This window comes from Taudactylus pleione, unplaced genomic scaffold (genome assembly GCF_031769625.1).
Source record: "Taudactylus pleione unplaced genomic scaffold, aTauple2 ptg000276l, whole genome shotgun sequence".
In the NCBI taxonomy this organism is placed as follows: Eukaryota; Metazoa; Chordata; class Amphibia; order Anura; family Myobatrachidae; genus Taudactylus; species Taudactylus pleione.
In genome coordinates this window covers 349,041-362,848 of record NW_028284678.1, presented here as the reverse complement: position 1 = coordinate 362,848, position 13,808 = coordinate 349,041, and the positions used below count along the sequence as shown (strand labels likewise).

The following is a 13,808-nucleotide window of genomic DNA, read 5'->3' as shown; positions in this document are numbered from 1 at the left end:
TCGCGACTAAACACCCTGTTTAAGGCGCGAGAACGGGCATTCCCCGACCTAACTTCCCGGCGCGATGCTGTTTTCCAGGCGCTAAGGGCAGAAAACAGCATAGTGTCTGGTCTTTGGTCGGATTTCTGTTCGCATTCCCGGAGGGATGCGAGAAAAAAAATCCTTAGTCGGGCTTAGCAGCGCAGTGTATTGAATAGCTCCGGGGGCTCACTCCCAGCGCTATTCACATTGCGTAGAATAGAATCGAGCCCTGTGACACGCCGTTGTAGGAGTACACGTCCACTTTAACGCACGCTCATAGGTGTTGCTTTCACAATCTCCCTGAAATGCTTTTTTAAAAGTAGACAAGTATGCCCAAGTCATATTTACCTCCGAGACACTTAAGCTGGGCATTCACTATACAATTTTCGGTCAGATATCTGTCCAATCTGGCTGGTAGAAATGAAAACCTGGTAATGTATAGGAGCAAATGACGGTCGATCATATGGTTTAAAACACTGAAAAAACGACAAAAAAATTGTTCAAATTGGTTACATTCGTGTGTTTTAACCAATTTGTCTGAACGACCATTTTTAGCCATTTTCCAGTGTTTGTGAGCAAATGGACAATTGTCATTTGCTCCCACACAGTACCAGGTTTTCATTCCAACCAGCCAGATGGGACAGATATCTGACAGAACATTGTAAAGTGCATGCCCAGCTTTAGGAGAGAAGGGCACCCTCCTTGGCCACGCCCACTTATGTGAAATGAGGCTCAATGAGGTGATCCAATGAGAATCGCATTATGGCCCCACTGCAGGATGCCTTGAATTGTGGAGCTGCACTGCAGGGGGGCGTGTCCACTATGACCCAGCAGTTCCACTTGGACCTCACCACCAGGAGTATACAGGTACAATCTCCATCCTTTCCAGGCTATTCAGCAAATCATACTAAGGACATTTTTTGCTTTTGTGCCAAAGAAGTTTGTGAGATCATAAAAGAGAAGGGAGCTGGGGGCAGAGTGTTACTCCTCAGATGTACTGCTGTGTACAGTATAAAGTGTATTTCTATAAACAATGGACAATGTAATGTGTGAAGCTTAGTGTTAGATTGACACTGCAATATGTGAGATTTAGTTACGTGTGTATACAGTGCTCCTGTACTGAGAGGGTACATAAAGTAATCTGGGGATCTTGGCAGATGTCTAGACTGGTAAACCTTGAAGATTGTAATTATGGAGAATCTAGTAACATTTACAATACTGGAGAGATTATAGAAGACGCTGAGAGCTGTCTGGGGGAGTGGATGATGAGTGAGTGGGAACCAGGGAAGGGTTACACTACGTGAGTCTCTGTAACACTGAAGTGTCTGTAACAGTGCAGGAGAGAGCAGTCAAGCTGGCCAGTCAAGCTGCCGGTCTGCCGCCGCGTGAATAGATGCCGTGCGCATGTGCACGGCATCTGTTCACATTAAAAGAGAGCTTAGGGGAAGCCTGGCACCTCTTTAGGTGCTAGGTACGCCTCCATTAGTGACGTCGCCGGCTGAGCACGGCTCTAATATTGATGTCAGCGGGGCTGCACCGCCCCCTCCAGTGAAGTCAGCAGGGCTGCGTCCCCTTCACCGGCTGGCCGTGCGCTACTGCCCTCGCACCTGTGCGCCCTGCCCACCCCAAATCCTGGTGGGAACACTACTATGGGGACATACGTTATCTATTCACCGTGAGGGGAGACCTTGGGAGAAGTCCAGCACCTACATAAGTGCTCGCACACCCCCAAGTGTGACAGTCAGCCACGTCCCCTTTTCAGGAGCATGTCCCTGCCAGCAGCTTCAGCTCCCTGCCCTCCCCGCCATCTAGCGTGGACACTATAATTGCCTGTTACTGACTCCTCCTACTGCGGTTATAATGTATTAAAACATTTACCAACATTTGAAATATTTTTAAAAGGTTTCTCTAGTCCCAGTGTTTAGCGCTGAACATTAACTCCTTTGGTGCTGCAGTTACCAGACACTGTTCATGTGCCACAGCTGCAATGGGTACTAAAACCGTACATATGCCGACCACATTAGACACATAGCTTCAACATTTCTCTCATGTGCTTCTCCTTCCCTCATTCATGCCATCATCTCCTGCTCACTGAGTTTGGCCACCCCACTGCTCATTTGGGTATTATGGCTAACAGCAGCAATGTTTAGAAGCCATGTCCATATTCTGTAATGTTATGTACTGTGTGTCACTTTTTCTTCATATTGTTTCTGTTTTTGTACTCTGAAGGTGCTGCAGTCACCCTGTGGCACCATATAAATAATAATAATCTGGTTAGAGAAACTGTGTAGAGATTGAATAAACGTGTAATACAATTCTTGTTCCCTTTTCATTATCGTTGTTTATTCATATGGCACTGGACAGTTAATATGCGAATACACAAGTGCAAATTAAGCAGAACAACAAGACGTGGCACAAATACAATCTGCATACATGCAATGACAAGTAGCACAAAACAAGATTTCTATACATGCAAACTGAACATGCTGCAATAACACTGGCTTAAATAAAATTGCAGCATAAAATAGGCGCAATTGAGATAGGCAGAGAGGGGGTATTGAGGGCCCTGCTTGTGAGAGCTTACAACCTGCAGACATAGCTCTCAACATGTGGAGACTGTAGGAGCAATGAACACAGGTGAACGATGCAGTGGTACAAATAACTAGTGGCCTAGGAGGGGAAAGAATAAGCAGCAGTGAAAGGGTTGGCTTAAGGGAGAAAGTGAAAGTTTGCAGAATTGGTGGAGAGTCAGGCGAGGCAGGGAGTTCCATAGGTGGGGAGCAGCGTGGGAGAAGGGAATGAGAAGAGATCAATCTGGAAGTTTATATAGTGATGAAGTCAGACATGTATTTAGGGGAAGCGTTTGTTTGCTTTAACACTGTCTGTCTCTCGCTACATTTCAAAATTATTAATATAGATTGACATTAAACAGCAGAAATATAGATGTGAATACGCATATATACATACATGCATACACATACATTAGTCACTGACTTCAGACTGACGTGAAAGATAACAGTTAAGCAACATGATAAAATGAATTATTTTCAAATTAAACAGGTCTGTTCTAACAACCCAGACAAAAAGGTCAGACAGTGCTGTAGTTAACCCTGTAACGCAATACACCTAGCAATATATTATATTAAATGAACTAAGTAATGAGTTCATTAAACACTGTCCTTGTAATCCAGACATAATATAAAATCTGCAGTAATCCAAACCAAAGCGGCACATCAAATACTGTTCCCCTTTCCTATTTACCCCCTAACACTCTTTTTTGTACCCTCATACTAACCCTCCCGGTAAGTGCCTAAACCTAACCCCCCCTGTCTGGAGCCAAACTGTAACCTACCCCCTCCCACAGCCTAACCCTAACCTACCCCCTTCCACAGCCTAACCCCAAGTCCCTCTGGGGTGGCTAAATCTAACCTGTCCCCCTCCCCTCACCCCCGCGGCTGATACTTACCTTGCCCCGCTCTCCTTAAGAATGGGATGCCGGCTGTCGGGATTCCGGCGCTGGTGTTGTCTGTGATCAGGATTCCGACAGTCGTATCCCGATCGTAGGGGTATTAACCGCATCCCATTTAAAACATTGTTTCAGACTCATAATAATCAAGTACACCAACACTTCTATCATACACACACACTACATTCTGCATGTATGCATTAGTAGATAGTGTATAGTTTTATCAGCATACAATGGCATAAACAAATAGCGTATACAAATACCCAGATTATTAAAACAACCAGTATGTAATTCTGCTCATTAAAGTTACATATGTGTCTTTATAGCGTTGCGCTAAATGGTGCAAGACTCTTGGCGTGACATATACACCGCACCACGGACAGCTAGTTTCGTACCTCGTTTTAGCATCTTTTTAACATCGCAGCCACACATGAACAGGTTTGTAGTGTACGAAGGGCTTAGCATTTGCACTTTTCTCACAATCGTGAGAGTGTAAATTCGCACAATGCGTGGCGCAGCTCAGTCAAATCGGTCGCCAGTCTCTTGCCTATTTTCTCAGCTTAGCGTCTTTTTCACACGGCATTAGCACCACTAGTGGGGTACAGGGTAAGCATACTGTGTGCTTTTATCACATTATCAGTGTGAAATAGACACAAATTGAGTAAAATATTAAACGACGACACATGGAGCAGCAGTTTTCATGGTGCTATTTGAGAGCAGGAGTATGTAGATACATCTATACACTACAGTGTTAAACATGTGGCATTGCTGGATGATCTAACATTTCACAGGACACAATAGAAATCCGGAAGAGGAGCCTGCTGACTGTCCAAACAGGCAGCCGATGATGAACATTTCCCCAATAAAATACAGGTGTCAACTAACCTTATGAACTGACATATTATACCCCATGTAACCAGACTGACCAAAACATTCACACTCAAGAATATAATACTATTCATTCTGAGATAGGGAAGGGGGCGACACTACGAGATATATGAGTGGAATTTAAATAAAAGAAAAAAACCTTATAAAAAAACATGGTGCATATACATACATAAAAGGAGATTTACATTCATTACTGTGTCTCTGCTAGACGGACAGGACAGATGCCAAGACCTGAACAGTTAAATATTTATAGGACTTTGTATTACTCAACAGCCTGAAAATTGTGGACACCACCAATTTGTCTAATAGTATCTTTACTGAACGTGACACAAGTCCAAGGAAACCATCACTTACCCAGAAGCGGAACAGTAATTACCCGCAGCAGTCATGTGTTTCGTGTGTCGAATAATTCAAACTACTGCGAAACTCCCTGTCATTCGTACACTTCGAAAAAACAATGAGCTTGCTCTCGGTACAATTGGCCGATTACTACAGAGACTATTGCAGCAGGCCTGTCCTCGGTCAACCTCAATGGCACATCTCTTGCAGAATTTCTATTGTTTCAACAACAAAAAAAACACATTTCAAGAACCATTTTTGTTTTTTGCTTTTTAAAGTTTTGCATCTCCAGGTACAATAGCGTTCCCGCTAGGCTGTTTTAGCAGGGTGCGGCACCCTGCCCTCCTTCTGGAGGGCAAAAAGCACCCTGCCCTCCAGAAGGAGGGCAAAAAGCACCCTGCCCTCACAGGCTGCGGGTGCAGTCTTCACCCGCGGGACGCAGTGTCCCGCGGGTGGAGAAATGTGCGGTGATCCGGTCACCGCCGGAGAATAGACGCCGGGCGCATGCGCCCGGCATCTATTCTCCGTTTGCAGCGCTTGGGGGCTGCCCGGCATGTCCGTAAGTGCCGGGCACGCCCCCAAGTATGATGAAAAAGGGGACGCGTCTTATAGACACGCCCCCTTTTATGGCCACGCCCCCTTTTCGCCCGCTCGCACAAAGTTGCCCTCTCTAGCTCCGGCACCCTGCCTGCCGCCGGAGCTAGAGTGAACACTATACAAGGTGACAAACCGGGAAGACTCATAGCAGGAAGTCACAACAAGATTCTCCCCTGACACGGATCTAATCGCTTCTGTTGTTACAGCAACTATAGTAGATCAACAAAGGCTCAATTATTCCCTTCGCTGCAACCTAATTAAAAATGTGTAACAAGGACAATGCCTAGATTAATAGATCGAAATTTATGAAAGGGAAACCACAAAATAAATGATTACAAAATACAAAGTTTAAATGTATGTACAGACAGCTAACAGAAATGACATACACGGCTTTAAAGTAGCATGAACACTAAATGCAGTGGATGCAGCCATTTTGCAACCTGAGGTAAATAACAGAGCTAATCAGTTCACTAGGAACGGGATATCTATGGGCACGATTCAATTAAACGTGAAGTGAATAGCGCTGGGAATGAGCTCCCGGAGCTATTCAATTCTGCGAGAAGTTAGGTCGGGGAAGGCTCATTCTCCCTCCTAAACACCTTGTTTAAGGTGCGAGAACGAGCTTTCCCGACCTAACTTCCCGATGCTAAAGGCAGAAAACAGCATCACGCCAGGACTTTTGTCGGATTTCTGCTCGCATTCCCTGAGGGATGCTAGAAGAAATCCTAGTCGGGCTTAGCAGCGCATATGAATTGAATAGCTCCGGGGAGCTGATTCCCGGCGCTATTCACTTCGCGTTGAATAGAATCGCTCCCTGTGGTCTCGCCAGTTCATAGCAGGTTGACCGGCTGCATTTCCTTTAACGTTGGGGTTAGCAGACAAAACACCTGTCTCCACTGGCTCTAGAGGACAGGTACATTTTAAAACAAGAACTCAGATCTATTTTGAATGACTCTTTAATCGAACACAAGCGAAAGATTTATACTAGAAATGTGGAACACTTGGCATTTTGTCTTTTAAAAATAGTTTTGCTTGCATAAATTAATAAAGTAACCAAAAAAAGCAGCTTAACTCACTCTGGCGTTAAAGAGCCAGCTGGAATTTCTGGAGCTGTTCCCAACAATGGTGGGAGTACAGCCACTTTATTTCTTTGCAGTGATAATTGTAACGCAGTAGAGGAGCCAGTACGGTGAGAGCCTACCCCCAGAGAATCTCAGTGTGGTAGTCATGTTTCGCCTGACCTAAGTCCTATTTAGAGTTTCCAGCCTAAATTTAAAAAAAAAAAAATATATATATATATATATATATATATATATATATATATATAAAATAAATTTAGCATATACTGGTTTTACCAATGACAAGCGTTTTTTCTGAGCATTTAGTTGTGCATACAATGCCTAAAAGAGCCACAATAAACATCAAATGGTTGAACTGTATTACTGACCCTAGTAGTATGAGCAAATCTTTTTCAGCTATTGAAATCACTTTCTCTTGTAATTGAATTTTAGGGCTCAAAGTTAGTTTGACAAAGGCGTCAGTTACAGAGCTCCAATAGCCACTGCTCACGGATACTAACCAGTCAAAGGTAATAATGCCTCGTTAAACACTTATTGTTAAGGGAATCGCATTAAGTAGGCTACACACAGAGTTGTAGTTCCACAGTGTAAAGTCAGAGCGGCAGAAACAGATTATTTCTATTGATCAGCAGAGATGGGTGTAAAACTGGATAATGGCTACATCTGCTGAGTTTGTAGGACATATATGTATTTGGGCAGCACAGACGGTGTAATAGCTATATTATTTTTACGATAATAGGGTGCATTATTTTATGTGATTTATGGGTGGAACATTGTATTTTGGGTTTGGATGTTGTATATGTAGAGTTGCAATTAAGTTTGCAAATTGTAGATATGTGTAGCTCAAAGAACTGATGCAAGTTAAGGCACACATCCAGTAGACGACAGGCAAAAGACTGAAAGATTACGACATTGCAATCGTGCAGTCGTTTGTCAGTCTGTGATGTGCCTACAGTACACTGAACGAGCAGTCATTCAGTGTAGGCACATCAATCATCTGCAAACATGTTGAACCTGATGATATCGCCAGGTTGTACAACATATTCAGTGTTCTCCCCCCAAAAAATTTCCAGCCGGGTGGCATTCAAAAGTAGCCGGGTGGGGGCCTTCGCAATTATGCGCGCGCCGGGAAAAGGGGTATCTCCCAGGCCAATCCAGCCCGACATGTCTCAGGCTGCTCCCCCACTGGCTCTCAGTCAAAAGTGCCCATTATGCAGTGCCCCCTATATCTGTGGGAATTGGTATGAAATACCACCGGTCGCATGGTTCGATTCCCGTCAGCAGCAGCCCGACAGGAGCAGAGTGCGACGCAGCGGAAGCCCGACAGCGCTGGAAATCCTGATCGTGGATAGGTAAGTATCCACTAACCTAACCCCCCTAACCCTCCTTAGGGGTGCCTAACCCTAACTTCCCCCCCAAGTGCCTAAACCTAATCCCCCCTCTAAGTGCCTAACCCTAACCACCCCCTTCCCCGCTGCCTAAACCTAAGTTCCCCCTAAGTTCCCCCCGGGAGCCCTAAACCTAACCCTCCCCCCCCACGGCTGTCCGCTCGCGGTGCCCGGCATCACTACAATCGTGATGCCAGGCGCCGGTCTCCCGGCGTCGGGGAAATGCAGGCGTCTACATATAGACGCCCGGCATTTCACCCTTGCCGGGATAAGACAGTCGGGAAGCTGGCCGCCGGTATTTAGGCAGTCGGCTTCCCGATTGCCTCCCATATTTGTGCCCTTTATACAGTGCCCCCTGTAGTTTTCCCCTTTATGCATTCCCCCTGTAGTTTGTAGTGCCCCCTGGCTGAAGTAGTGCCCCAATGTAGTGCCCCCAGGCTGGCCCCTTTATGCAGTGCCCCCAGCCTTTAATAGTGCCCCCAGGCTGGCCCCTTTATGGAGTGCCCCCAGGCTTAAATAGTGCCCCCAGGCTGGCCCCTTTATGCAGTGCCCCCAGGCTGGCCCCTTTATGCAGTGCCCCCAGGCTGGCCCCTTTATGCAGTGCCCCCAGGCTGGCCCCTTTATGCAGTGCCCCCAGCACTTACCTTTACTTGCCGGCCACTCTCCCGCTCTCCGCTGCCTCGCGCTGACTGAATCTAACTAGATCCAGCAGGCGCGCGGGGCAGGCTCCTCACTTCGCGGGTGACGTCATGATGTCACCCGTGCAGTGCATCACTGGGAACGCTGGCCTCTGAAGTGATCAGAGGCTTCTTTAGCCTCCGGTCACTTCAGAGGCCAGCGTTCCACAGTGGGGGACAGCGGGGAAAGTGCCGGGCGGCAGGTTGTTTCTGCCAGGCGATGTGCCCACAGAAAACAGCCTGGGGAGAACACTGATATTTGTATGATGATAGATGTCTAAACGACCAGCGGGAGCGCACATCGCTGGTCGTTTAAGACATTTTTCTTAACGATTTTCAAACGATATGCGATCGATTGTTGAACGATAACGATATAGTTATCGTTCAATCGCTCCATTTAATCGTCTAGTGGATGTGTGCCTTTACACATGTGGTCCAACTCAGTGGCAGAATGGTTGGTGTAATGGTTAGCATTACTGCCTCACAGCACCAAGGTTGTGGGTTCGATTCCCACCACAGCCCTAACTGTGTGAAGTTTGTATATTCTCCCTGTGCTTGCGTGGGTTTCCTCCGAGTACTCCGGTTTCCTCCCACACTCCAAAAATACACTGGTAGGTTAATTGGCTCCCAATAAAAATTAACCCTAGTGTGCATGTGTTGGGGAACATAAAATATAGATGTATACATGTGGGGCAGGGACTGATGTGAATGGATAAAATATTCTCTGCAAAGCGCTGTGGAATATATGTGCGCTATACTGGTAATAATAAAAGTTTCTGCACAGACTTTGCTCGATAAAAAGCAGTGCTTTAGATTCTTGGCAAGCAATATCAAGGGGGAATATGTGTCATTTACAATTTACAGGCAGCACATTCATTTTATAGATGACATCATAGAGATAACCGACATCCAGAGAGCAGCACATAAAACTATGTTGCTGTAGATACAACAGATACTCACCCTCCCCCCTGAAAGAAAGATAAAGTGTAGCTCCCTGAGTACAAAGGGCGCTCCCTACTCCACCATAGAGGGAGTGCGCTGAACTCCTCCATAACTCATTCCACAACACACAAACATCACGGCCTGCATTCGAACTTGCTCAAATGGATTTAGGCTACTACCTTTGCGCAACAGAAAATTCTATACATAAAAAAAAAAAAAAATCTGTCCCCCCCAAAAAAAGTCTGAATTCACAATGTTCAAAGCAAACCAGATAACAGACTCAATTACCCAAATGTAAGATGTTCCTGCTGAAACTATTTTACTATGCAGTGACAGGCAGCAAGACAACATCAATCAATGCAAACAAAAAACAGCCATGTGCTGTCATTTCAAGATCACATTAGAGTCACAAAACACAAACTACAAGGGTGGATTTAAAAAAAAAAAAAAAAAAGGTTTTTTTTTTTGTTTTTTTTAAAATAAATTAAAAAACAAACAAACAGTAGCACAAAGGTGCCGACACTGTGCACACCAGACAGCCACACATTACCTGTTCATATTTGAATATTGCCAGCTTTATAGATCATGGTGACAGTGTCATTGCTACAGCTGTAAATGTTTGTCTACTGGAGTTTGCATTTTTTGCACTAATATTTACAGAATATAATATAACTTGGGCAGTGCCCAACTACTCAGCTTTTTTTTTTATTGTATTTTCAAAAGAGGTTGCACTGAACGGCTGACTGGGAATTAAAAGTGATCACGCTCCTTACGAATAATTCCTTTGTGCAGAACATGTTTGCCAATAATGACAGATCATGCTTCAGTGAGTACAGGGGCAGGCAATGTGTGGCACTGCACATCCCTGCATGTTATGCCACAGTTTTGCTATTACTGCATGCTAAAGCTGTAGCAGGGCTTGCTGAGGTGTATAGTTCCACAGCAGCTGGAGTGCCACACATTGCCTAGCTCTGGTCTACAGAATTCTTAAGAAGCACTAGTGGGAAGGATTAAACATGAGAACTTGGAAGGATAAGGTAAACTAGAGCTGAATAAATAATTCACTGTGCCAGCTTGGACTATCCCTTCCATAAAGGTCTGCGTAGGTCGTGCATCTATACACAAACATATTAATGTTTATTTCCCTGTATACAGCTTACATGAACTGTTTTTCTACCTAAATATTCAAAGTAACCCTTCATTGTAATGTAAAATCTTCTCTTGAATTAAACATAAACAGAGTCGTTTTGCTTACAATGTGGAATCACCTACATTTTTCGCACATAAATTCCCTTTAATCCACCCAAACCCGGGGCAATCCACAACCGAAACCATTTTTTACTTCTCAATTAAATCCAGTTAAAGGTTTACACCGCTGACACATTGTAATGACCAGAGAATCTGCCAGCTCCAGTGAGAGAATAAAAGCATGCTGGCCCCCCCGTCACCCCCCCATGTGAAGACCCTCAACTTTTATTGTTTAATAGGATCAGGTCTCAGCCACCCTCCCCCCCATTACAACCCCCCAGCCAACATCTCTAAGTAATGAGAAGTAGATAGAGAGAATGAACATGGGAGGTTAGGGGAGGGCTGGTAACTCTCAGCTAAGAAAACAGACCCAGGAACATGGTGCCCCTATTATAGACACCAGGTCCATGATGGCTTCAGGTCTGTCTGTCACACAGGGTACCAAATGTATACCTAGAGGTGTGCGACAAACTGTATAATAGTCTTTACATTCAAAAATATACAACTCAACTTCCTCAAGAGAACTCTCTCTGTATCATGCAGCAGAATTTAACCAGTCTCTCTAAAAAGTTATATATTCTACTTTGCAATCAGCCTGAGTGGTGGTCTTAGGAAATGGGAATGTATGAGGTGGCTACAGACAAGAAAAAGACCATCATGGAATGTAAAGATCTATATAGGTTACGGGACAACGCTGTATATAGGAGCGCAGATCACCCCAGAGACGCCGTCATATCGGTACACCCCAGTATATAAAACAGTTACCTTCTAACAACGATAATCACTTACTAGTGGCTATATATAGGATAACAGACATAAGCACAGCCCAACTATGCGCAGTATAAGTGACATTAGGGGACTAAAGCCCATTACATACAAATGTGATGTAGCACACAGAGCTAGTAGGTGTAAGGTGACCCATACCATACACTACACAGTATCCACACCATGCATTATATAGTATCCATACACTACACATTATAGCAAAAGTTATACAGCTCAGCATGGAGTGACCCAAAAGGCAAGGACCTATAACAGTACATCAAGACATATAAAAACAACATATTAAATTATATATATTTACCAGGTGAAGGATAACACAGCACACTCCCCAGGGGGAGACTGTCACAGCACAATATAACAGTGAGACGGGCAGATCACGGTGTACGGAGCACATTATATTAGTGTATATTATAACAGTGCGGGTGTTAGGTACAGATGGGGTGTCACCCGGTTCCATCCATGCGGTTGTCGGGCAAATGCGGGTGAGAGCGGGTACAGGACCCATCAGGGTGTGACTTACCCCAGCAGAGGCAGATCAGGAGGACCCGCAGCGCCATCCCAGGGAGCCCTGTGCAAGGTGGGTACAGCTGATGTATCTCCTCCGCCCGGTGCCCGGAGGCAGCAACTACTACTACTTCTGTCACTGTGCTGGGTGATGCGGAGTCGGAGCTACCCGGCGTCTGCTGGCGCTATCCCTCTCTCCTGTCCTGCTGCTGCTATCTCTGTATCTCCCGTCCAGATGCCGCTATCTCTATATCTCCCGTCCAGATGCTGCTCTCCCTCTCTGCTGCCGCCGCTATCTCTATCTCTCCCGTTCCGATGCTGCTGCGGCCGCCACCTCCCAGCTCTGCCCACCGAGCAGCAGGTGAATGGTGATGTCACTTCCGGCCTCACCCCCCCTCGGTGACTAGGATCGGCTGCACCTGTACCCCACTTCCACACTACACGACACGGGCTGCTCCTGTGAGGGGGACTATAGGTCCCAGCATGCCCTGCCAACCGCATGCTGGGAGTTATAGTTGAACAAATGCGGGTCCTGGATATACCTGCTACACAGGTTATTATAGTTACCCCACTGCAATGCATTGTACACTACAATACAGGTTATTATAATTACCCCTCAGCGTTATACACTGCAATACATGTTATAGTTACTCCCTAGCATTGTATACTACAATACAGGTTATTATAGTTACTCCCTATCATTGTACATTACAATTCAGGTTATTATAATTACCCCTCAGCATTATACACTGCAATACATGTTATAGTTACTCCCTAGCATTGTATACTACAATACAGGTTATTATAGTTACTCCCTATCATTGTACATTACAATTCAGGTTATTATAATTACCCCTCAGCATTATACACTGCAATACAGGTTATTATAGTTACTCCCTAGCATTGTACTCTACAATACAGGTTATTATAGTTACTCCCTAGCATTGTACATTACAATACAGGTTATTATAATTACCCCTAAGCATTGTACACTGCAATACAGGTTATTATAGTTACTCCCTAGCATTGTACATTACAATACAGGTTATTATAATTACCCCTAAGCATTGTACATTACAATTCAGGTTATTATAATTACCCCTCAGCGTTATACACTGCAATACATGTTATAGTTACTCCCTAGCATTATACACTGCAATACAGGTTATTATAGTTACTCCCTAGCATTGTACTCTACAATACAGGTTATTATAGTTACTCCCTAGCATTGTACATTACAATTCAGATTATTATAATTACCCCTCAGCATTGTACACTGCAATACAGGTTATTATAGTTACTCCCTAGCATTGTACATTACAATTCAGGTTATTATAATTACCCCTCAGCATTGTACACTACAATACAGGTTATTATAGTTACTCCCTATCATTGTACATTACAATTCAGGTTATTATAATTACCCCTCAGCATTATACACTGCAATACAGGTTATTATAGTTACTCCCTAGCATTGTACATTACAATTCAGGTTATTATAATTACTCCTCAGCATTATACGCTGCTATACAGGTTATTATAGTTACTCCCTAGCATTGTACACTACAATACAGGTTATTATAGTTACTCCCTAGCATTGTACACTACAATACAGGTTATTATAGTTACCCCTCAGCATTATACACTGCAATACAGGTTATTATAGTTACTCCCTAGCATTGTACACTACAATACAGGTTATTATAGTTACTCCCTAGCATTGTACATTACAACTCAGGTTATTATAATTACCCCCCAGCATTATACACTGCAATACAGGTATTATAGTTACTCCCTAGCATTGTACATTACAATACAGGTTATTATAGTTACCCCTCAGCATTATACACTGCAATACAGGTTATTATAGTTATCC

At 44.3% G+C, this 13,808-nt stretch overlaps 1 protein-coding gene across 2 annotated transcripts in view; it reads right to left on the bottom strand.

The window, feature by feature from the left end:
• The window catches only part of CXADR (CXADR cell adhesion molecule), a 73,325-nt gene extending 61,045 nt beyond the window's left edge, over positions 1–12,280 (bottom strand). For both annotated transcript variants that reach the window (XM_088481627.1, XM_088481626.1), the window contains exon 1: positions 11,949–12,280. In XM_088481627.1, the coding sequence (XP_088337753.1) occupies positions 11,949–11,985 (37 nt within the window). In that variant the 5' untranslated portion in view covers positions 11,986–12,280. The remainder of the gene's footprint in view (positions 1–11,948) is intronic.
• Positions 12,281–13,808: the final 1,528 nt, after the last annotated feature.